The sequence below is a fragment of the Canis lupus genome, chromosome 3, assembly GCF_048164855.1.
Source record: "Canis lupus baileyi chromosome 3, mCanLup2.hap1, whole genome shotgun sequence".
Taxonomy (NCBI): domain Eukaryota; kingdom Metazoa; phylum Chordata; class Mammalia; order Carnivora; family Canidae; genus Canis; species Canis lupus.
Genome location: NC_132840.1, coordinates 7,303,090 through 7,326,998, shown reverse-complemented (window position 1 = coordinate 7,326,998; position 23,909 = coordinate 7,303,090). Strand labels below are relative to the sequence as shown.

Sequence of the window (23,909 nt, the reverse complement as noted above, 5' to 3'; positions counted from 1 at the left end):
CAGTCATCAGTAGGTACCTACTGTGTGGAGGGTACGGTGCAGTGAGCTGGGAACCTTGCAGAAGTTCCACTGACCAGGCCTGACTACCTAGAGGGACGAGGGTCCGATTTTTGGGTAATAGATGTGAATATACCCGAATGGATGTTTAAACACAGACATAAGTGCTATGAACTAATGAACAGGACAAAGGAAAAAATTGGAGGCAGAGGCCAAGGAAGAAAAAATGGTGAAAAACTTGAGTGGGGAGTATGTGGTCCTCAGGAAAGAACTAGGCTCTTTCCTTAAAAAGCCTGGAAAAGGGCAGGTGGGGTAGCTGAAGCAATGAAAGATACCAACCTGGGCTAAATTAAAAGATTGGGGTTTTAATTCTGGGAGACGAGACTGGGAGCTGTTGAATTGTTGAACCCGAGAATGGACAAAATTTGTATTGTAACAAGATACCTCCCATTCCCCACTTCCGTGGAGAAAATGTTCTAAAGGGCAAGAAAAGCTGTGGAAAAACTCGGGGAAGGCCAGGCAGTTCTGGGGAATTACCTGCAAGCTAGCCCTTCTTTACTGAGTTCCCCCTTTCTCCCACTGCTTGCCTTCCTCCACCCTTTCTCCAGACCCCTCCTCATTTTTTTTTCTCCTGATTACAGGCCATGGGTATGATATTAAGCCTAGAATATAGTATTTCTAATTGTTTACTATTTTAAAAAGACCCGTCTATGTAAAAGCTTTAAAAGAAAAAAAATAATACCCCAAGTTAATTTATTTAAAAAAGAAAAAAAAAGCTTTATTATAAAAGGAACCAATACTTAAAATTTTTGGAGAAATACAGGACAATAGGAAATGAACAGTTTGTCTGGTCCCAACATCCAAACATTACTATTGCATTTTTTTTAAAGACTTTATTTATTTATTCATGAGAGACAGAGGGGGGGGGGCAGAGACACAGGCAGAAGGAGAAGCAGGCTCCATGCAAGGAGCCCAACGCGGGACCCGATCCTGGGTCTCCAGGATCACGCCCTGGGCCAAAGGCAGGCGCTAAACCACTGAGCCACCCGGGGATCCCTACCATCACATTTTGTATTTACAATTAATGTGCTCCATGGTATGGGTTTCACAGACTCATAACAGGAAAAAGTCCCGTTCCTCCTGGCCTATGCCACTGAGGTCTGCAGCTTGCTTGAACCCCTTCAAACACAGAATTGCAGCCCATGGTGAAAGATGTGCATTCATTTGGGTGAATATATAACAGTAAAAACATGAATACACACTTTGTTATATGATTAAACGTTTAGAAATGTGTGTAGTAGAGACAAAATTAAGCAAAAGAGCATGTTATGTTTTTTTTTTTTTAAGATTTTATTTATTTTTTCATGAGAGACACAGAGGGAGAGGCAGAGACACAGGCAGAGGGAGAAACAGGCTCCATGCAGGGAGCCCAATGTGGGACTCGATTGGGTCTCCAGGATCACGCCCTGGGCCTAAGGTGGCGCTAAACTGCTGAGCCACCCAGGCTGCCTGTTATGTATTTTCATTGTCATATTATTACTGATAGAGTACTGTTCCTACCTGTCTTTTTTTATTATTATTATTTTTTAAATTTTTATTTATTTATGATAGTCACACACAGAGAGAGAGAGAGAGAGGCAGAGACACAGACAGAGGGAGAAGCAGGCTCCATGCACCGGGAGCCCGACGTGGGATTTGATCCTGGGTCTCCAGGATCGCGCCCTGGGCCAAAGGCAGGCGCCAAACCGCTGCGCCACCCAGGGATCCCTGTTCCTACCTGTCTTAAGACCTACCTTACTCAAAAAATATTGAGAGGTCAAATTCATATCATGCACAGAATTCATTATTCATGCACAGACAGTGAAGATTATGCTTAATAAAATTCTATGGGACACCTGGGTGGCTCAGTGGTTGATTATCTGCCTTTGGCTCAGGGCATCATCCTGGAGACCCAGGATTGAGTCCCACTTTGGGCTCCCTGCATGGGGCCTGCTTCTCCCTTTGCCTATATCTCTGCCTCTCTCTCTCTCATGAATAAATAAATAAAATCTTTTTTTAAAAATAAAATCTTTAAAAAAAATCACACGTTTGGAAATTGTAACATTTCTGCTGGATCACAAACAGCCCACTAGCCTTTGGGTCTACAAACTTTCTGCCTCTTCTAAGGCAGAATGGTCTTCACAAATGCAAATCTGACCAGGTCGCCTATAGAATAAAATTATTTTTTCCTATTTAAGTGTCTTTCCTTGACTCTAGAGGGAGATGGGAATGCGACATTTTAATAATAATGATTTATTGAGGACCTGTCTTACTATGTTAAACATTATCTCATTGAGGGGTGCCTGGTTGGCTCAGTCTGTAGAGCAGAGGACTCTTGATCTCAGGGTAGGAGTTCTAGCCCCACCTTGGGTGTAGAGACTATTTAAATAAATGAACTTTAAAAAATTATCTCATTGAATCGGTACAAGCCCCTTATTAGATGGGTATCACCTTCAACCTACAGATGAAGAAACCAAGGCTTCGAATGGTTGCACACGTGCACTCCCAGGTAAAAAGTGCCTCCAAATCCAGAGCTTGCAACGACCACTACACGCTCCCCCTCGCCTCTGGGCAATAGGGTTAGAACTGCAACTCCCGTGAGGCAGTGCGGCAGCCTCGCGAGAGTTGGCTTAAATGCGGCGGCGGGAAGGCGGCGGCCGAGGCAGCTTCAGCGCTTGGAAGGCGGACTGCTGAGGCGATGGCGGATACCTACAACAGCGACAGCGAGCCTACGACGCGCACGCTTTTGCGGCGCGTGCTGGATACTGCGGACACGCGCACCCCACGGCGACGCCGAAGTGCTCGAATTGGGTATGTGACAGCGCTGCCGAGGGGGTCAGGTCTCAGCGGGATCCAGTACTGACCCTATTTGGAGAGGGAAACTGAGTCTCGCAGAGCCGCAGGGCCCAGGGTTCTGAGAACTGACTCCACCTTCTACCGGGCTCCGGTCAGTTAGTTGTGCCCCCATCCCTGGGAATCCAGACTGCCAGGTCTCGGGACCACAGAGGTCAACTCTGCTCACGTCTTTGCGTTTCTGCTTCAGGTGGTGCAGGATGGGCGCTCAGAATCTGGCCTGTCCTGTTCTCTGGGCCACACCTCCCCCAACACCGGCCCAAAGTGTATCCAGGCATCTACCCTGAACTGCCGCCTCTGTGGTGCCCACCTTTTCCCCGCACATGCAGTCAGTCCCCTTTCCCTGTAGCTCTCAGCTGGAAGTTGGGAAGGGCGCTAGAGCGCACAGCCTGGGCAGATTCGGGAGGCAGAAACTAGAAAGATGCTTTGCTCGGGAGCAGGGACTTTGGCCTGACCTGGTGGCAGTGGCAGTGGATGAGGGCTGTGGTGAGCTCACGGCCCAGAGGGTGTGGCGTCTGCTAGACTGGGGCAGCAGTTTTACAGGCACTGGGAAGCTACTCACAGTAGGTTTTAGATCTGTAAGTGATGAGATGGGAGCCGTGCCTTGGGAATCTGAGAGGGACTGGAATGGAGAGACTAGGGCTGGAGTGACCTATGTAGAAGCTGCTGTCAAACACTGACAAGTACTTGAAAGGTTTCAAAATACTCAAATATCCTTCTTGGATTGTTAATTTTCATGTCAGGAATGAATACTTTTCCAATTGCTCCTCTTGTCTGTGTGGATAACCTCTGCCTCTAACAGAGTCAGGTCTGTAAAGCCTTCCTTAGTCCCTCCCTCTGGCTGGATCATTATGATCCCTCTTTTTCCCATATCCCTCAGGCTCCTCTATCCACAAGCTGTTGATAGAGCTGGGAACAAAGGCTAAAGGGAGGGGCAAGTGGTTTCTGGGTCCCTGGCTTTGAGGGAAAAGGGCTTCAGGCCAGGATCCCTGATGAAGGCATATCTCTGCATCCTCTAGTTCCCTCTCCCTACTTAATTCTCAGAGCTATTGGTGTTTACACAGTGTCCAGAAAGCCCGACTTGAAATGCCGCTGAGTAGCCCCACAAAGATGAATGTGAGCCGGCGTTCCCAAAGAGCCAGGGTAAGTCCCCAGGCCACTGACCACTGACCACTACAGGGCTCTTGCTGCCTTCAGGGGGCTCTGAGATCTGACTCTGCCCTGAGGAAATCTCAAGGCAAAGCCACAGACTGATTACTTGGTGCTTTCATCCAAAGTCTATTGAGAGATTGGCCCGTGTTCAAACCAGTGGGCATCTGGATGAACAGACACCCCGGACTCTGCTGAAGAACATCCTTCTAACTGGTGAGTGAACACTAGCTTGCTGATCAGGGTTAGATACCAGTCCCTTGGCATCCTTCATTCAGGGCAGCCTGTCCTACCAACCCTACCCTCTCTTTGCTGTTCTGCAGCCCCAGAATCTTCCATCATGATGCCAGAGCCTGTGGTGAAGCCAGTACCGACGCCGCAGGTGGTCCAGTCCTCTAGACGGAAAAGCAGTCAGGGCAGGTGCACAGTGAATTCTTCCCTTGCGCTGGGCTGTTGGGCAGCTCTAATCAGGGAGTCTCTTGAGGGCCCCAGAAGCCAGGATTGGGCTTCCTGGCCTGTCTGAGATAATTTCCATCCTTGTAGCCTGGAGCTGCAACTTCCTGAACTTGAGCCACCCACAACCCTGGCTCTAGGTCTGCTGGCTCCTGGTAGGAGGAAGCAGAGGCTGAGATTGTCAGCGTTTCAGCAAGGAGTGGACCAGGGGCTGCCTCTCTCCCAAGGTAAGACCCTGGACAACACCTTTGGCTATCCTCTCTTGCTGTCTGGAGAAGCTGAGGAGGCCTGAGAGAGGGCTCTCAGGAGCTTCGTAACTCATCATGGTTTCTTTTTAAATTCTCTTGCAGAGCCTCATGGGAATGCCAATGCCTCCTCCCTTACCAGGTGCTGTTGCCTATTCTAGGGGTTGGTGGAACGGCTTGGACAGGGAGGTATTAATTGGGTTGGAATCTGGCCATACTGGTCCCTGCCAGTTTTAGCTTCATGGTATCATTGCTGTGTTCTAAGAGATGAGAGCCACAGGGCAGATGGGGAGTTCTGAAAATTGGGCCTCAGATACCTGACTTTCCTTTGTGCCTCCTCCCTCCCACCAGCTCCCTCAATTTGACCTTTGCCACACCTCTCCAGCCACAGTCAGTGCAGAGGCCTGGTTTGGCTCGCAGACCTCCTACCCGCCGAGCTGTAGATGTGGGTGCATTTTTGCAGGATCTGCGAGATACTTCCTTGGTTTCTCCAGGTAAGGTTGAGATTTCCCTCTCCCACCCCCGTAGGAAGTGCTGCTGAGTCCAGGATTACTCCTCTCTCTGTCAAGGACAGTGAGCCAGCTTGGCCAGTAGGTCTATGAGGAGTTTCTGCTTTCTTTCTCCAAGGTGCCTCTTGTCGTAATGGGGCCCCAGTCTTGATCCCAGTATCTTCTAGGATTCCATATTCTTGAAAAAGTTCAGGGCCGAGGGAAAGAAAGGTGTGGTGTGGTGACTGGAGCTTCTTGGTAGATTGATGAGGGTCAGGTTTCAGGATCAGCTGGCCAGTCAGAACTGACCAGGCAGCCTGATTCCAGAAGACAAATCAAGTTCACTAGAGTAAGAGGAGGCTTCCTAGCAGAGGGAGCAGAGTGAGAAGTGTGGAGGCATAGGTAAGCAGTTTTGGTGGGACAAGCTGTAGAGGGTGGGAATGCTAGGCTAAGAAGCAGGAAGGTAAGCAAAGAGAGCTGTGGAAGGTTGATAAGGCTGGAGAACAGAGGGTCAACTGGTGTTTGATCTCCAGGTGACAGCCTGAGAACCCCTGTTGCTACCCTGCCAACGGATACCGTGTTGGAGGACACTCAGCCCTTCTCTCAGCCCTTGGTTGGCCGTTCCCCCAGTGTATACCACTCCCTGCCCTGTCTCTCTCATACTGAGGCTGAAGATGCTGAGAGAGCTGTCAGTCACAGGACACAGAGCAGTGGACCTAAGTTGCAGAACTACAGTGAGTATGTGGAGCATGTGGCCTGGAGCTAAGCCTTGGATGAGAGTTGACACTGGTGCTTTTCCCTTCTCAGTCCTGTATGTGTGCCCCGCAGAGCTCCCTGGTTGTTGGTTCCTCTTACGTGTTAGAGCAGGGTCAGTTTGGGGCCAGGATACTCTAAATAAGTACCTTGGTCTGCTTCTGGACACTTCTCCTCAGTGAGCTAGACTGGGTCTTACTATACCCTCTCTTTATCCTTCTCAGAGCTACAGCCTTGTCCTACTGCTTTTCTAACCTATGTTCTTTTTTTTTTTTTTTTTTAATTTTTATTTATGATAGTCACACAGAGAGAGAGAGAGGCAGAGACCTAGGCAGAGGGAGAAGCAGGCTCCATGCACCGGGAGCCCGACGTGGGATTCGATCCCGGGTCTCCAGGATCGCGCCCTGGGCCAAAGGCAGGCGCTAAACCGCTGCGCCACCCAGGGATCCCTAACCTATGTTCTCTCCCTTGATTCAGACCCTGGAAAACAAGCCCAACTTCTGGCAAGAAAGGCAAAGAATGTTGATGCCATTGCTATGAGCTTCCCAAACAAGAGCAGTGCAATCTCTGGAGAAGATGGAGTAGACCTTTTACAGGATGGAATTGATGAGGAGGCAGAGGAAAGGATGGAGGAAAATTTGAGTGTGAGCGAAGTAATGGACACAACAGGAACACAAGGATCTGTCAGGACAGAAAATTCTAAGGGATATAGAGAAATGACAGAAGCTGTTGAGACTAATGAGCCAAAAGGATCTTCAGAAGATGAGGATATCTCTGATAGAAGAGGTAAAGGGCCCAGTGCAGGGAAGAGGGAGTAAATGGGTAACAACTGTGTTCAGTCCCTAATCTGAGGAGTTATACCTCTGGGTTATGTTTCTGGGCATAAGTTATGTTGAGTTGGGGAGATTCTGAGGGGCCCATTGCTTGGCTGGCTAGAGCTAGATGTGGCCCTTGAGGAATAGGACAAGGAAGCTGTGGGCCTTGACAATTGGGTGAGATAGTCAAGGCTGAGACCCCTGTAATCCTGCTCTTTCTCTACAGCAAGTCCAGAGTTGGCTTCCAACACCACTCAGTCTCCTCAGGCCAGGCGACCTCAGTTTCTTGAGCCAGCCCCACCGTCTAGCACTGCAGTGTAAGTCTCATGACCTTGTTCTGCATGGGCCTCTCAGGAAGGGGGCAGGCTTCAGACCTTGGCATTGAGCACCAAAGGGTTATTCCCCTTCCCATTGGAATGCAGATGATCACTCAAGAGATCACCCTTAGACAGGCTGGGTGGGACTCACTGAGTACATGTGTCATCCTGGTGCTTGCTTCCAGGTTCTTAGAGGAACCTAGTAGGGGGAAGTGCCTTAGTCAGTATGTAGTCAGAGAAGGCTTCCTAGAGACTTTAGCAGAATTGAATAGGTAGCAACAGGCAGAGGGGAAATGTCCATGTGGAAGACTGAGGGTCAAGGGCCTGAGAAAGTATCAGTTTATGTAATGAGTCTAGACTGCGACATTGGGTCCAGACTAGAGGATCAGGGCCCCAGGGAAAGATCAGGCCTCTATGTGGCCCCCTGTCCCCACCACGGCCCGGCAGAGAGTTAGAGCTCTTGGTCCAGGATAGCTAAGGAGCATATGGGCCCTAGTCTGGCTGGAGCCAATAAGACTTGTTTTTGATTAGGGGCCTCTTCGGGCAGCATTTTAGCTAACTATCCACTCTTGCCCCCAGCTTATCTTCAGAGCCTCTGTCGACCAGGCTTCCTCCCAGAGCCCGAGCCCCTGGCTCCAGACCCCGTCAAGATCCCCACAAGACTGGACTGAGCCACTATGTGAAATTCTTTAGCTTCTGTGCTAAGATGCCCATGGAGAAGAAGGCTGTTGAGATGGTGGAGAAATGGTGAGTCCTGAACATTCAGGGTAGGGAGAGGAGCCCCTCAGATCGACAATACTGTTTAGTCTGTCCTACCCCAACCCTTTTGGCAGCCTGGACAGGTATTTCCAGCATCTTTGTGACGACCTGGAGGCATTTGCTGCTCATGCTGGCCGTAAGACTGTGAGGCCAGAGGACCTAGAACTGCTGATGCGACGGTAAGTGGGCAGAAGCAGGGAGGTGCTGGGTATGGGAGGCTGCTACTGATTCTGTCTCTATCTTCCTCTGCTGCAGGCAGGGCCTGGTCAACGACCAAGTCTCTCTGCGTGTGCTTGTGGAGCGGCACCTGCCCCTGGAGTACCGGCAGCTGCTCATCCCTTGTGCATTCAGTGGCAACTCTGTCTTCCCTGCCCAGTAGTGGCCAGGCTTCAACACCTGCCCAGTCCTTGCCTAGGGGACTGCCCCACACATTCTTCCAGTTTTCTTCCCCAGTTCCCCAGCATCAATAAAGTGTCACAAACAGAATGTTCCATGTTTTGGTGTATATCCTGGGGCCAGCCAGGCCAGGACCAACCCTCTCCCTCCCCTCAATTCCCAGGATAACCTGGAGAATAGGTTCAGTCAAATAATTTTATACTAAAAGTAGAGGTTAGCAGCACTGGAACACTCAGGCAGCCCACAGTGTCCCTAGCTTGCAGGCTCTGGCTCTCGAGACCCCATGCGCCTGATGTCAATCATCTGAAGCCGTTGCAGGGCAATCTTGAGCTGTACCACAATGCTTTCTTCCTTCTCTTCACCCTCCTCAGGCAGTTCTGTCATGGGGAGCTGGAAGGCCTGGATCAAGTAGCTATTTAGGGTCTGCTTTTCCAGGCTGGGATCAATGCTTATCAGGGCTTCACGTATCTGAGGTAGGGTTACCTCATTATGGCTACCCAACAAAGAAAGAAAGATAGGCCTTGATCCCTCCTTTCTGCACTCCAGACCCCAAGGTGCCACCTGCTGAGCTTGAGCAGTATATAGGGCCCAGCAGCAAGCTCAGTGCACAAGGAGACACAAGGCCTTGAGATGCCACCCTGTGGCATCGAGATTTGCCTATGGCTAAGTGGGCCAAAGGGCCTCAGGAATTACTCACAGTTCCATGCCCAGCTCCTGCTTTAGCTCCCGTAAGTACTCATCCTTTTCGTCTACATACTGTTCCCACAGCTTTTGCACAAAGGGCGTACTCTGGCCTTCTTCATCCTAGGAGGGGCCATAAGGCAAGGTGAAAACACGTTTGGGGTCCAGCAGAGGCTAGAGCAGGGCTGGGCAAGTTCCTGGACAACCCCCCGCCACCCCCACCCCCCACCTCTGTAAATAATGAGCGGTAGTTGAGCAAGTCTGCATTGCTGCTGTTGGGATGCCAGCCTCCTGCCTCCATCAACTCCTGAATTTTCTCTTCCTTCTTGAAGGGGAAGGTGCTCTTGAGGACAGTGCTGTGGGGAGATACAAGGGCCAACAGGCCTAGCTGTGGCCTGCTCATGCATCTTCCTGTATCCCTCTGCCAGCCCCACTAGTGCTCAGAAAGGACAAGTGTTGAGGCTGTGACCCCTTCCTACCAAGCTCCCCTTACCCCTGCGTATCAGGGAGGCTGGCCAGAGGAAATGTTGGACGGGAGTTTGGGAATGGCTGGACCAGCCCCTCACCTTAAATGCTCCATGGTTATCAGCCCTTCATTCTGACTGTCAGCATTCGTCATCTCCTTCAGCAACTGTGCCACTGTCTCCTTCTGCTTGATGTATACATTCTCACTCCTCTACAGGAAAGGAAGCATTGGATAATTTGATGCTTCCTGGAGTAGCAGGGATAGAGCTGGCTTATGCTGGGGACAAAAGATGGAGAGCCAGACCCAACCTTACCTTTCCCATCAAGACTGCATAAAACTGACTCATGACCTCATTAGAGCGGAACAGCTTGATATTTTCAAAAATGGTGTAAGCCCAGGCCATGGCTTCACCAGGTCCAAAGCGATGCTCCAGGAAATTGAAGAAGAAATCTGGGAATCTGGATTTCTCTTTCTGCAGAGTGGAGATGACTGTTTGGGAAGCCTGCCCCATCATGGGTTGGCCCTTCTCCCTAGTACCTCAACAGAACCCCCTGGAGGACTCTGGAGGCCACACCAACCCAAAATGGCCCATGAGGTCTGACCTGCTCTTCAACAAGACGTTGCTTCCAGGCATCCTTGAGGAGGTTTACCACATCCTTCTTGGTTGGCTTCTTATTCTCCACAATGCCATCAAATCGAAGGAAAGGGGGGATGGCTTCCCCATAACCCTGGAAAGGAGAGTGTCCGCTCATCTCTGGGCCGGGCAGAGCCCCAGAGGGTTCCTCCAAAACCTCAAGTCTTATTAGCACAAGGCCTGGCTGTTCTGTCTCTGGCCCCAAGCCTCCAGAGCCCAGGGACCCCTACCAGACCAGGAAAGAAATCTTTCTCCCGAAGCAGCCCCTCGCCAATCTCTTCCAGGAGCACATCCACCAGCTGGTCGCTGTTCTTGCCCTCAGCCAGCATTTGCCAGCGATCTGGGCCCCCAGCCACCACATCTGCAGGTGGAGAGAGGGTACTGGAATCCAAACCACATCCTTGAGCAGTCCCTGGGAGTACAATGACCATCATTACCTTCACACTTGCTCCAGTCAGGCCGTGGCGTAGAGGTGCGCTGGATTTCCTGGAGCTCAGAATGAAACTGATCCCGCTCCTTCAGTGTGGTCATGTGCAACTGCAGCAGTATCTCATGCTCCTTGCAGACCTCTTCATAGTCATCTCTCAGGCTGTCCAGCTGTGGACAAGGTGACTAATTCTTGCTGCCCACCTGTGTGATGTTGCCTGAACCTGCCTGCCCTGCCTGCTCACCAGTACCAGTACCTGCTCCTGCAGATCCTTGTTGGTCTTCTCCTGCATTTCAAAGTCCCTCCTGGGTACCACATCTCCAAAGTTAGCCTTCATGGTGTTGAGTTCCATCTGTGTGCGGGTCAGGTCTTGCCGGGTCATCTTCAGAGCCAGTGTTAACTTCACGGGGTCCTCCCCCCAGATGCCTGCCAGGGTACCCGCCAACTTGCAACACTCTGCCTCTAGGATCTGTAGCCCAGGGCAATTTTAGAGTGTCCGTCAGGGCCTGGTCCCAGGTCCTTTTCTCCCTGATTGGAAAGCCCTAGGTCTTTCCCACAGCACTAACAGCTCAGAAGTTCGGGCTTAAATAGAGAACCCAGGACATGGAGTACCAGGCCTGTCCTGCTCCCAGGGAGTCTAGGCTGCCTTAGCAGCCAACAATTGTTTCCTACTTAAACGATGAGTCTATGATTCTCAGCCAAGCTCAAAAGATCCATAGACCCAGGCAGCAGCAGGAGCATCCCTGCTTTGTGAATAGGCATGGAATGAACAGACATTAGGAGAGTTCAGTGAATGGGGATGAGTGGTGAGACTCCTCTTTAGCACCTCCTCCACATAGAGAAACCCCCCTCAGGCTTACCTGGGGACTGGGCTAGTGACATGTCCTCCCTCTGGTACCGTAGCTCATTCAGGTCTGCAATGAGGATCTTCCGGGCATCTCGCTCCGTGAGGTAGCGCAGGTACTCCTCAGCCAAATTCTTTCTCAGTTTGGATACCTGTTGGGAAGGTGGCTGTGTGGCCAGGGGCTGTATATAACTAACCATCAAAGGGGATGGGATGGGTGCTGAGTGGCCCCATCAGGGTCTGGGAACAGGAAAAGTGGAGGAAGGAGACAGACCATTCCTGAGAATCCAGCAAAGTATCAACGCTTCCTCCTGTGGAGAAAATTTGGCAGCCAAGAAGCAGGACTTCTGGCATTTGGGGCCACATGGAGCCAGTGCTAAGCCAAGAAGGAAGGGGCAGGGTGTGGAGGTAGCCTCTGGGGGGAGGTGGTGGCTCAGGATATCATTCCAGGTAGAAGGGTAGAGAGTTAGGGAGTCACCTCAGTGCCCAAGGCCTCAGATCACCCCTAGGGTGGGAGTAGCAGGAATTTAGGGAGTTGGTTACCATACTACTCCCATTCACCTCACTCTGCAATGAGATCTTCTCCTCATTCTTTTTGTCAATGAGTTTTAGTAAATTCATCTTCTCTTTCTTCAGCATGGTGATTTCATATCTCTCCTCAGCCCTCATGGCCAAGATCCTCTCGTTGCAGTCCTCATTCACAGTGACAAGCTTGGCCTTCAGGGGCTCCAGAGCCCGAATCTTCTCCCTCTGGTGAGCTAAGCAGGGACAGGTAGGAGAGTCCCTTTGGGACCACAGAGAACAAACAGCCAAGAGACACTGATCCTAAGGTCACAGCGAGTTGCTATGTCCCTTGCAAACTCCATGTCTGTGCATGCCTGTTCAAAACATGGCCCCTGCTTAAGGCCTTCCTGCATTTTCTTTTATACCAGAGACAGCAGTGCCTAGGTGGCTTCCATTGATTGTCTGCCTTCAGCTTGGGTCATGATCCCAGAGTACTGAGATTGAGTCTCATGTTGGGGGATGGGGGGGTCCCGGGGGAGGTCCCTGCTCAGCAGGGAGTCTGCTTCTCCCTCTGCTCCTCACCTCACTTGTGCTCTTGCTCTATCTCTCAAAAAAAAATATTTTAAACAAACAAACAAACAAACAAACAAACAAACCAGAGACAGAGTCTGGATGAGTACTGGGGTTTCATCTATGCCCTTTCTCCCTATAGCTTTTATTTTTATTTTTTTTTAATTTTTATTTATTTATGATAGTCAGAGAGAGAGAGAGAGAGAGAGAGAGACAGGCAGAGGGAGAAGCAGGCTCCATGCACCGGGAGCCTGATGTGGGACTCGATCCCGGGTCTCCAGGATCGCGCCCTGGGCCAAAGGCAGGTGCCAAACCGCTGCACCACCCAGGGATCCCCCCTCCCTATAGCTTTTAGTCCTGCAGTTGTACCATGCCCAGCACTCCTGAGCCTGGTTGGGGAGGCTCATCACTTCCCAGAGGTACTCACTCCCTCTTAGACTTTGTTCTCAATAGTGAAGTTGCTCTCTTTCCTACAGATACTGCCTTACCATGCTTGCCAAGGACTAGAGGTAGGTAGTCAGGTTCTCTATCACACACGACAGTGTAAGAAAAAGCTGAGCAAGGCTTGGTGACCTCAAGGCCCAGTTAGCAGCTGCCCCAGTACTTCTGCACAGCCCCAGAAGGTCAGAGTAGGATCCTCTCCATGCCTTCCAAACTGGATCCAGGCAGAGGCTGCAGTCTTACCCAGCATCACCTCATATGCATTCTTGATGGAGGATAGCAATGGCTTGTACGTTTTAAAGTCCTCTATGAAGAACTCAAAGATTTCTCTGTAAGGCTGGCAAGAAAAGGGGACCTGTCACCTTCTGGCCTATAGCTGCCACTCTTAAGCTTAGAAGTATTATAGCATGAAGCTGCCAGGTGACCCACATTCAAATAAATGCCTGGGTACTACCTGGGTCTCTCAATGCCAGGAAGCTAAGGGGCAGCTCTGTCCCTCTCAACTCTTCTCTGGAGGTCTCTCCTGGTACTATCTCTGAAGCCTGGAAGATGACCTGGATTGGGGCCATTCCACTCTGGCTCTCCAGGCTGCTAGCCTTCTCCAAGCACTGTTTCATTTGGCCTCTCACCAGCACCCCCTTGTTATCTCACAGACCTGGGGGAACAGGAGGAGATCAGAGGCTCTAGCCTTGTATTCTGACCAAGGAGAGTTATGATTTTCTGTCCCATTTGGACACAGAAGTTTTTGGAGGCAGCATTATGTCCTGGAATTAGAATAGGTTCTGGAATCAGCCCTGAGTTCATATCCCAGCCCCACCATTTCATAAATGCATGCCTTCTCTGAAGTTCTGCTTCCTTGTTGATGATGAGGTACCTTTAGCTTGTGAGATTGTATTCAAGGTCCCATTCAGGGCCTGACACACAGGTGATGCTCAGCAAATGCTTCTGTCAGTGATTAAGTCAGAAGTGAGGGATTCCCTGTCATCATTCCTGTTTGAGCAGGGATTTGGTGATTCCCTCCTTTAAATGTGCTAGAATCTGATCTACATCTAGATTTTCCTATGTGTCTGGGCTAAGTTCCTCAAGCTTGGGTCTGTCATCCCTGACCTGGTAAATACTGTATTTACTGCTTCTTGCTCAGTGGCCAGGATTTCAGGCCATTGGCTGATGTCCAACAACCCATGCTAGGCACTGAAGATCACAGAGCTGAAGGGACTGGAGATGGCATCCAGTCTACTACCTGACTCAGATGTGGAAACTCAGACCTAGGGAGAGTTTTGGATTAATACTTGCAGCTTTGCCTGCTCACTGACTTTTTTATAGAACATGTTTCCCTTACCAGGAATGGGGACCTAAAAGAGCTGGGAGTGACTGGTTTCTCCTGAAGTCTGAAGTGCTCAGTCCTAGTGAGTAAGGTTTCTTCCCACCTGTCTTCCCACCCACTCCCCTCCACCCCCACCCCGCCCACAGTTATTCTGTGGCTCTGACCTGTAGCCTCAGCTCCTGGGTAGAATCTGTGCTCAGGTCCAGCAGGAGGAGCTCCTTGCGTAGGTAGTTCTCCAGCTGCTCCAGGTACCTCGGCTTAGTAGTGCCCAGAGGATGCTGTTGCCAGCTACTGCATGGGATGGGGGAATGAGAGGGATGGGTACTCCATGGCCTCTTGCATCATTAGTCTGGGCCAGCACATGCCCCTGTGCTGTCTCTGGGTCCAATGCTGGGTCTGTACCAGCCCATGCACCATGAGGCTGACCCCAGCTTACCCTGCTCGCTTCCGGTAATCATATGAACAGGGCTTTCGATTATGTAGAATGGTCTGACCACTGGTGTGTGTGGGCCATGGGGACAGTTGGCCACCAATGGAGAACTGACAGGACTGCAGGAAGAGACAGGTGGGGTTACCATGGCAACACGGATCCCTTTCCTGATGCTCGTCCCCATCCTCCTCCCTCTACATTTTATTTTTTTTAATTTGAGAGAGAGATGGAGACAGCATGCATGCACAAGCATTGGGGGGAGCACAGGGAGAAAATTTTGGACAGACCCCCACTAGAGCATGGAGCCCACACATGGCTCAATCCCACAATCCCAAGATCATGACCTGAGCCAAAACCAAGAGCCTGACACTCCACCAACTGAGCCAGCCAGGCTCCCCTTCCCCATAATTCACAGAATTATGAATTCTTTTTTTTTTAAGATTGATTGATTGATTGATTGATTTATTCATAGAGACAGAGACAGGCAGAGGGAGAAGCAGGCTCCATGCAGAGAGCCTGACGTGAGACTCGATCCAGGGTCTCCAGGATCACGCCCTAGGCTGCAGGCGGCGCTAAACCGCTGTGCCACCGGGGCTGCCCAGAATTATGAATTCTTAATATGGTTCATAATTAAGATTATGGGCACTAGAGGTAGAGAGAGTTTAGATTAAAAAACCAGATGCCCCTTCTTGGCTGTGTGACCACAGGCTTAGCAGTCTCTACATTTCTACATTCATAAAATGGGGATGGTTTTAGTTCCCACTGCACTGTATTGATGTGAGGATGCAGTGAGAAAACATGAAGTCGGTTTACACAGACTCAGACACCTTCTTGGAACTCAGTAAAGGTGAGCTGTTCTTCTCTTCTGGAGGTATGTCAGTGAGTATTGCATATCTGTACTATGAAAACAGATATGAGTACCAATCTGTACCAGCCCCGCTGTACTGTTTGTGGGACTCAAACTGGGGAATCTGAGATCACACCCTGAGCCAAAGGCAGACATTCAACTGCTGAGCCACCCAGGTGTCCCAATTACTTTCCAACTTAAAAGAAAATTGGGGCCACCTGGCTGGCTGTCGGTGGAACATGCAACTCTCCATCTCAGCCCTGTGAGTTCAAGCCTCATGTTGGGTGTGGAGATTACTTCAAAGTAAAATTTTTAATAAAGAAAGAAAAGAAAAGAACATTGAATTAGAATTCAATGTTGAATCCAATATTAGAGCCCCCTCTGTGCCCCTTAACTATGTAGACGTTTAAGAATAAATTCCTTTTTTCTTGACCCATTAACTTCTTAGAATACAACGTTATAAAAATAATGTTGGGAGCGTCTGGCTGGCTCAGTCAGAGAAGCATGGGACTCTTGATATCAGGGTTGTAAGTTCAAGCTCCACGTTGGGTATAGAGATTACTAAAAATAAACAAACTTGGGATCCCTGGGTGGCGCAGCGGTTTGGCACCTGCCTTTGGCCCAGGGCGCGATCCTGGAGACCTGGGATGGAATCCCACATCGGGCTCCCGGTGCATGGAGTCTGCTTCTCCCTCTCCCTCTGCCTATGTCTCTGCCTCTCTCTCTCTCTCTCTGTGTGACTATCATAAATAATAAATAAAAATTTAAAAAAATATTAAAAATAAACAAACTTAAAAAAAAGAATGTTAAGGGGATCCCTGGATGGCTCAGCGGTTTAGTGCCTGCCTTCGGCCCAGGGCGTGGTCCTGGAGTCCCGTGATCGAGTCCCGTGATGGAATCCCACATCGGGCTCCCTGCATGGAGCCTGCTTCTCTCTGCCTATGTCTCTGCCTCTCTCTGTGTGTGTCTCTCATGAATAAATAAATAAAATCTTAAAAAAAAAAAAGAATGTTAAAATTATAGTTCATAATGTTTGGGACATGGTCAGAGCAGCACTCACAAAATACTTTTTTTAATTAAAACAAAATTTTTAAAGATTTTATGTATTCATTCATGAGAGGATCAGAGAGAGGCAGAGACACACAGGCAGAGGGAGAAGCAAGCTCCATGCAGAGAGCCCAATGCGAGACTTGATACTGAGACTCCAGGTTTACTCCCTGGTCCAAAGGCAGAGCCTCAACCACTGAGACACCCAGGAATCCCTAAAAAATTTTTTTAATTATTGTATTTATTTATTGTATTTATTTATTGTATGTATGTATATATGTATTTATTTATTTATTTATTTAAAGATTTTATTTATTTATTCATGAGAGACACAGAGAGAGAGAGGTAGAGACACAGGCAGAGGGAGAAGCAGGCTCCATGCAGGGAGCCCAATGTGGGACCTGATCCCAGGTCTCCAGGATCACACCCCAGGCTGATGGCGGCGCTAAACTGCTAAGCCACTGGGGCTGCCCTGTTTTTTATTTTTTAATTTTAAGATCAAGAGTCCGAATCTTGGGCACCTGGTGGCTCAGGAGTTGAGCATCTGCCTTTGGCTCAGATTGTGATCCTGGGGTCCTGGGATTGGTCCTGGGATTGAGTCCTGAGTCCCGCATGAGGCTCTCCACAGGGAGCCTGCTTCTCCCTTTGCCTATGTGTCTCTCTGCTTCTCCCATGAATAAATAAATAAGATCTTTTTTAAAGTTTTTTTTTTTTTTTTAAGAATCAGATGCTTAATGGACTGAGCCACCCAGGCAGCCCTTTATTTTTTTAAGTAATCTCTATCCTGAATGTGGGGCTTCAACCCAAGACCCGAGATGAAGAGTCATATGCCCTACCGACTGAGCCTGCCAGGTGCCCTGGTATTTATTTTAATTGCTTAAAATACTTATGCTGTTAGGAAAGAAAACCTTAAGCTTTCTTTCTGTTTGAAAAGAACTATCAGGGAGTGTGGGTGGCTGAGGCAGTAAAGCGCCAGACTCTTGATTTCATCTTAGGTCATGATCTCAGAGTGGTGGCACCCAAGCCCCAAGCCCCAAGCTCCCAGCCCCCAGCCCGGCACCAGGCTCCACGCTCAACGCACTCACCTGACCCTCCCCCTTTCTCTGCTCCTCTCCCCACTTGTGCTGTCTCTCCCAAATTAAAAACAAACAAACAAACAAACCCACAAAATTATCAACATTTTTAAATAGAAAAAAAGACTAAATAGGAGTATAAATAGACAAACTGGAAATACAAGAAAAGTCAAAGTATTAAAAATCAAAGCCAGACAAAAATGTTTTTGAAATTTGTCAAAATTAATGTGCTTTTTTTTGGGGGGTATGTGATTTTTATAAACGTGTCAAGTAACCCTGAAAGACATCTGAGAAGCTGTCAAACAAGCACCTGACCCTAGTGAATTAATAAGTTTTTCAGACTTTCAAAAGTTCAGTCCTTGTATTTTCTCTGCCGTTTCCGTGGAGAAAAAAACGTGGTCACCCTATACTGATTCCTGGGCAAGTAAGGCAGAATTCTGGGTGTTGGTCATCATTACCAGGGGCCTCCGGCCCTGGATGGGAGCCAAGAGGGCTCCGGGGCGCTCCGAGCTCTCGGCTTCCCCCTGCAGGGGAGAGCAGGAAGGGCGGCCGCCGCGCGGGGCGGATGGCGGCGTGTGGGGGGGGAACAGTGCTCCCTGGTGGCTAGGGAGGGCGGTGCTGCCGCTGCGCGAAGGAGCCTGGCCCCAGCTCAGCTGTGCTGGGAGGCAGCTACGCGGTGTGGGGAGCGTGTGCCCCAAATCATCCGGTCTTCTGGGGCTGTGGCTGCGCTTCATCTCCGTGAGCAGTCCACACTGACCCCTCTTCCCTCTCTCGAGTCCCCAAATTACCTATTCCAGACACACTAAGAAAATCACTACAGGGCAGCCCGCGTGGCTCAGCGGTTTAGCGCCGCCTTTAGCCCAAGATGTGACCTGGAGACCCAGGATCGAGTCCCGCGTCGGGTTCACCGCATGGAGCCTGCTTCTCCCTCTGCTTGTGTCTCTGCCTTTCTCTCTCTCTCATGAATGAATAAATAAATAAATAAAATCTTTTTTAAAAAAATCACTGCAGGGGATCCCTGGGTGGCGCGGTGGTTTGGCGCCTGCCTTTGGCCCAGGGCGTGATCCTGGAGACCCGGGATCGAATCCCACGTCGGGCTCCCGGTGCATGGAGCCTGCTTCTCCCTCTGCCTGTGTCTCTGCCTCTGCCTCTCTCTCTCTCTCTCTCTCTCTGTGACTATCATAAATAAATAAATAAATTTTTAAAAAATCACTACACAGCCTATAATACTACGCAGCTCCACTGTGACCTAGAGTTATGGTTTGTTTTTTTTTTTTTTTTTTTTTTTGGTGTTTGTTTTTTAAGTATTTTATTTTTTCATGAGAGACACAGAGACATAGGCAGAGGGAGAAACAGACTCCCTGCGGAGAGCCTGCTGTGGGACTTGATCCCAGGACCCCAGGATCATGACCTGAGCCAAAGGCAGATGCAACCACTAAGTCACCCAGGTGTTCCTGGAGTTATGTTTGCTAAACTGTGTTTTTTCAAAAAATTTTTTAATAAATGTGTTTTTTCATTTGATTCTGATAGTGGCTGTTTGCTAATTAATTACAATCCTATGATCATATCAACCAAAGCCCCAAAGTACCTAATGAGACAGCATTCATTTTTTAAAAGTAAGCTCTATTCCCAACCTGGGGCTTGAACTCACCACCCAGAGATCGAGTCACATGCTCTACCACTGAGCCAGCCAGGTACCCCAAGATAGAGACAGCATTCATTTTTATGTAAAAACTTAAAAGAACAGGAATGGAGGAAGGACATTTCCTGAGGCCAGTTGAGTCTCTATTTCCAACCCAGAGTCAGCAACATGAGGGGCGAACATCTCTTTAATCCTGCCTTCACATACCTACCTACAGCATTATGGAGCTCTTAACATATGCCCACCACTCAAGTACCTGGGCCATACAGAAAAAAATGATAGTCACAGCCCTGAGGGACCTTGGCAAGTCTGGTATGACCATCCCAGCACCTAGCACAATGCCTGCCATATGGCAGGCTGAATGAAAAAATGAGGTCTAATCCAGAATGCTGAGCTACAGGGGAAGGGTGTCCATGGACAGCAGCTGAGTCTTTCTCTACCATGAGAGATCTGGAAGGGCTTTTCAGATGAGGTGCAGCAAGTGTGCACACCCCTACCTCAGAGCCTGATGGGCCTGGCCTCTGTGAGCCACACTCCCCCAGCTGCGGAGAAGCTACTCTGGGAACCATGTTTCAGGTGGGTGGTGCTTTGGGGTTGCAGAGAGGGAGGCAGATAGGGTCTGAGAGCCGACATCTGGGTTTCCAACAAGACATTGCCACTAACCAGTGTCTTCCGTTTCTGAGAAAGCTTGCGATTCTGGATGTTCTTGGTTTCTGTGAGGAAGGAGTCATCTATGATCCCTCCTGAAGGCCGCATGTGTGTTCTGCACAGAAAAGGGGAAGACAGTGGTAAGTGACAGAGCCCTGAGTGGGGACAGCACCTCCACCCTTCCCAGATCTATATGACATGGCGTCTTCTCCCTGTAGAGCTAAGCTCTGGGTCTTCCCAGCACTGCCTGTAGTTTCCCAGAGATGCTGCCAACAAGCTCCTGGCCCTGGGCCCAAAACATTTTCCTACATTCCCAGAAACCTTCTCATGCTGAGAATCTCACCAATTCCTACAGTGACAGGAAAGCCTCACCATGAGCCCAGAAAACTGTGGGCTTATACTTTCATTCAGTGTTCAGATGAGTTTCATGTTTGTGACTCTGACACATTCTGGGGGTGTGATACCAAGGCAGGTGCTATAGAACAAGAAGCACAGGGCCTGGGGTCCAAGGGCTGGGGTGTCAGCTCCCATCCTATACTTAATGGCTGAAGGTCCTGGGGGCTGACATCTGGTGTTCCAACAGGGACCCCTAGGCAGGTCATTTAACCTCTCTCAGACATCCTAGTTTGCTCATAAGGAAATGGAGACGAGTCTTGCTTTTTTTCTGTTTTTCTTTCTTTTTTTTTTCTTTTTAAGATTTTATTTATTTATTTGAGATAGAGAGAAAGAGAGTATGACCAGGGGGGAAGGGCAAAGAGAGAGGCAGAAACAGACAACCTGCTGAGCAGGGCGCCTGACATCCCAGGACTCTGAGATCATGACCTGAGCCAAAGGCAGACGCTTAAACAACTGAGATACCCAGTGCCCCTCTACTTTATTTTTTTTAAGATTTTATTTTTAAGTAATATCTACACCCAATATGGGGTTCAAACTTATATTCCAAGATCAAGAGTCACATGTCCTACTGACTGAAGCAGCTGGGTATTCCCCTATATTTCTACCTTAAAGGTGGGGAAAACTCAAGTTACCTAACAGATCACAGGCAGTGGGTATAACAGGGGTATATCCTGGTATTGAGTGAACTCAAGCGCATTCCTGAGCTGAGTAACAACACTCTCAAGCCTGCTGTCTGGTTCTTGTAGATTCATTTTAACTCTAGATAAAATAATTAAACTGGCAAATAATCTCCTGATTTTTTTTTAAGAGAGGGAGGGGAGAGGGACAGAGAGAATCTTAAGCAGGCTCTATGCCCAGCACAGAGCTGATGCAGGGTTCAATCCCACAACCCCAAGATCATAACCTGAACTGAAATCAAGAGTCAGATGCTCAACCTACTGAGCCTCCTGACTTTTGTAGGCTTTCTCTGTTGGGGCAACAGACCCTGAAGGATTAGAGTTTAGGTGGGATCAGGTTTTTGCATTGGTGATAAGAAGGGAGAAACTACGTTCATTAAACACTTACTGAATGCTTAGTATATGCAAGAGCTGTGATGAAAGCTTCACATATTCTTAAATGTATTTTTTTTTTAATTTTTATTTATTTATGATAGTCACAGAGAGAGAGAGAGGCGCAGAGACACAGGCAGAGGGAGAAGCAGGCTCCATGCACCGGGAGCCCGACGTGGGATTCGATCCCGGGTCCCCAGGATCGCGCCCTGGGCCAAAGGCAGGCGCCAAACCGCTGCACCACCCAGGGATCCCCAGCTTCACATATTCTGCCTAAATTTTCCCAACAATATATTTTTTAAAGATTTTATTTATTTATTCATGATAGTCACACAGAGAGAGAGAGAGAGGCAGAGACACAGGCAGAGGGAGAAGCAGGCTCCATGCAGGGAGCCCAACATGGGATTCGATTCCGGGTCTCCAGGATCGCGCCCCAGGCCAAAGGCAGGCGCCAAACCGCTGCGCCACCCAGGGATCCCTCCCAACAATATTTTTGAAGTGGGTTGTATCATCCCCATGTTTGAGATACAGAAGCAAAGGCCCTGAACTTAAGAGACTTCTTCTTTTTTTTTTTAAGCTTTTATTTATTTATTCATGAGAGACAGAGAGAGAGAGAGGCAGAGACACAGGCAGAGGGAGAAGCAGGCTCCTCGCAGGGAGCCTGATGTGAGACACGATCCTGGATCCCAGGACCACCACCTGGGCCGAAGGCAGGTGCCCAACTGCTGAGCCACCCAGGCATCCCGAGACTTCTGAATTCCCAAAGCTGGAAAGATATTTAGCCAAAATTTTTGTTTTAGTATGTACACTTGTGGCTTTACGAGCTAATAGAGCTTGTTGTCATCTTTTGGAGTGCCCAGAGACTGCAACCTGAATAGACAGCAATTCGACAATCATCTTTGCCATAAGCTAATGGGCGAAGAGGCAGTTTATCTCTGTGGCTAAGAGCGCAGGTTCAGGAGTCTCACGAGGCTGGGATCAAATCCTAGCTCTACCACTTTTTTTTTGTTAGCATTTTTAATAAATGATTTTATTTATTTATTCATAAGAGAAACACAGAGAAAGGCAGAGAGCTAGACAGACGGAGAAACAGGCTCCCCGCGCGGAACCCAACGTAGGACTGATCCCAAGACTCCGGGACCACGTCCCTAGCGGAAGGCAAACGCTCAACCACTGAGCTCCCCAGGAGTCCCCTTAGCTCTACCGCTTATAAACGTGTAAAACACATGATCTCTCCAGGCTTCTATTCATTCGTAAAACGGAAATATTACTACCTCATAGAGTTGTGAGGTTAAATGTGCCATATATAAAGTAGTTGGCACATAATATATGCTCAATACATGCAAGCTGTCTCTTACTAATGATAAAGTGCGCCAGCCCTTTTGCTAGCATCTAGTGTTCTCAGGGGGCTAAGTCAGTCCAGATTCCATTTCTGCACCACCGATCCTGAGGGGCTGAAGCCCTGGACCAATGGGCAGAGGCATTTCACTTTCTGGAAGTTCTCAAACCCTCCTCTCCGCCCTCAGTCGGGTCAGGGCCTACCTCGACGTAGTCGCGAAGCTGGAGCACCGCGGCTTGGGGGAGGCCATGACCCTCAGACAGTCGGGCAGCCAGCACCCGCGGCCCGGGAAGCTGCGGTAGTGTACAGCCCGTCGCTATGGCGACCAGGCCCCAGCATCCTAGCGGCGGGGGCGGAGTTGAGTCTGTGCCACGCCCACTCGGCCAGAGCCCACAAGCTGGGAGCAAAGCCAATAAGCAAAGGTGGCCTCGGACCCGGGGACAGGGTCCCCTCAGTCAGTTACTACCAGTGATTTGACCCTGGCTATCGGAACTGAGGCGGGGGGATAAACAGAGGCCATGGGGGCGGGCGGTGAACTGAGGACCCGGAGCCGCGTCGCCAGCGGGAATTGTAGTTTTTGGTTTCCCAAAGTCTCCGCTGAACAGGCTTATGACTGAGCAAATTTGTACTACATCTCCCAAAGTTCCTTACGAGCACTGGTTGTCCCGCCTCTGGAGAGCTCTGCATTGTGGGATATATAGTCCGAAATGTGGCGAAGCAGGGCAGAGTCCAAAGAGAGGTGTAGGACTTGGACTCGGTTTCCCTGCGGCCTCGGTAGGCTCGCGGGCCATTGGCTGAGCGGGGAGATCTGGTCTCGCTCCTCCCCGCCCCCAGTGACACAATAGCAGCTCCCTCCAAGATGGCGGCGGCGACGGCGGACCCGGGAGCTGGGAGCCCGCAAGCTGGAGATTCCTCTGGCGGGGGCGCTGGGGGCGGGCTGCAGTCCCCGGGGGAGCAGGAGCTGAGCCGGCGCCTTCAGCGCCTGTACCCCGCGGTCAACCAGCATGAGACGCCGCTGCCGCGCTCCTGGAGCCCCAAGGACAAGTACAACTACATCGGCCTCTCCCAGGGCAACCTCCGCGTCCACTACAAAGGTATCGGCCAGTTTGGCCCTGGGGGTGGGGGGAAGACCGGAGCACCTGCCGGGCGGCTGTGCTGCCCGGCCCCTGTCCCATCACGTCCCTTCCCCGATTTGGGTGCCCCGGGTTAGGCCTTAGCCCCTGCGGGGTGTCCAAGGTGTTGAAGCTGACCAGGCCGAGGGTCGACTGCCTGGACTGCTGTGC

The 23,909-nt window shown here is 49.9% G+C and overlaps 3 protein-coding genes and 1 long non-coding RNA gene across 12 annotated transcripts in view; 2 read left to right on the top strand and 2 right to left on the bottom strand.

Annotated features, from left to right (window-relative positions):
- The first annotated feature begins 2,659 nt into the window (after positions 1-2,659).
- CENPT (centromere protein T) lies at positions 2,660-8,354 on the top strand. Of its 8 annotated transcripts, XM_072815850.1 has the most exons (15): positions 2,870-2,983; positions 3,080-3,217; positions 3,633-3,697; positions 3,954-4,032; positions 4,167-4,254; positions 4,362-4,458; positions 4,582-4,718; positions 4,842-4,878; positions 5,088-5,230; positions 5,758-5,958; positions 6,455-6,763; positions 7,019-7,109; positions 7,689-7,856; positions 7,943-8,047; positions 8,124-8,354. In XM_072815850.1, the coding sequence occupies exons 4-15, from the start codon at positions 3,976-3,978 to the stop codon at positions 8,245-8,247; spliced, it is 1,557 nt and encodes a 518-aa protein (XP_072671951.1). In that variant the 5' UTR covers positions 2,870-2,983; positions 3,080-3,217; positions 3,633-3,697; positions 3,954-3,975; the 3' UTR covers positions 8,248-8,354. The 8 variants fall into 8 exon arrangements, with proteins under 8 accessions (XP_072671971.1, XP_072671928.1, XP_072671962.1 ...); XM_072815852.1 differs by lacking the exons at positions 2,870-2,983; positions 3,080-3,217 and adding an exon at positions 2,794-2,847; XM_072815833.1 differs by lacking the exon at positions 3,633-3,697 and having other exon boundaries at positions 2,869-2,983.
- TSNAXIP1 (translin associated factor X interacting protein 1) lies at positions 8,352-23,451 on the bottom strand. Its single transcript, XM_072816205.1, has 16 exons — positions 23,278-23,451; positions 19,858-19,957; positions 14,592-14,704; positions 14,320-14,446; positions 13,075-13,168; positions 11,878-12,074; positions 11,333-11,468; positions 10,729-10,898; positions 10,483-10,642; positions 10,276-10,406; positions 10,014-10,139; positions 9,725-9,877; positions 9,512-9,621; positions 9,175-9,301; positions 8,962-9,068; positions 8,352-8,757 (listed from the first exon to the last, which is right to left on the bottom strand). Exons 1-16 carry the CDS (start codon positions 23,415-23,417, stop codon positions 8,517-8,519), a joined length of 2,232 nt encoding a protein of 743 aa, XP_072672306.1. The 5' UTR covers positions 23,418-23,451; the 3' UTR covers positions 8,352-8,516.
- LOC140627699 (uncharacterized) lies at positions 21,851-23,268 on the bottom strand. Its single transcript, XR_012026335.1, has 2 exons — positions 22,830-23,268; positions 21,851-22,053 (listed from the first exon to the last, which is right to left on the bottom strand). It is a non-coding gene; the product is annotated as an uncharacterized lncRNA (long non-coding RNA).
- The window catches only part of RANBP10 (RAN binding protein 10), a 74,452-nt gene continuing 73,555 nt past the window's right edge, over positions 23,013-23,909 (top strand). Inside the window, exon 1 of one of the 2 annotated variants that reach the window (XM_072815810.1) lies at positions 23,013-23,720. In XM_072815810.1, the coding sequence (XP_072671911.1) occupies positions 23,486-23,720 (235 nt within the window). In that variant the 5' untranslated portion in view covers positions 23,013-23,485. The remainder of the gene's footprint in view (positions 23,721-23,909) is intronic. The other variant, XM_072815801.1, reaches the window with a different exon arrangement.

Excerpts from the sequence above, each read along its gene's own strand:
- CENPT (XM_072815827.1), top strand. The coding sequence starts at position 2,735 with ATGGCGGATACCTACAACAGCGACAGCGAGCCTACGACGCGCACGCTT. Across the intron at positions 4,459-4,581 it reads CGGAAAAGCAGTCAGGGCAG|CCTGGAGCTGCAACTTCCTG; the intron begins GTGCACAGTGAA and ends CCATCCTTGTAG. Across the intron at positions 4,879-5,087 it reads AATGCCTCCTCCCTTACCAG|CTCCCTCAATTTGACCTTTG; the intron begins GTGCTGTTGCCT and ends CCCTCCCACCAG.
- TSNAXIP1 (XM_072816205.1), bottom strand. The coding sequence starts at position 23,417 with ATGGCCCGCGAGCCTACCGAGGCCGCAGGGAAACCGAGTCCAAGTCCT. Across the intron at positions 10,899-11,332 it reads GTCACTAGCCCAGTCCCCAG|GCATCTGGGGGGAGGACCCC; the intron begins GTAAGCCTGAGG and ends GTACCCTGGCAG. Across the intron at positions 8,758-8,961 it reads CAGGAGCTGGGCATGGAACT|CCATAATGAGGTAACCCTAC; the intron begins GTGAGTAATTCC and ends TTTGTTGGGTAG.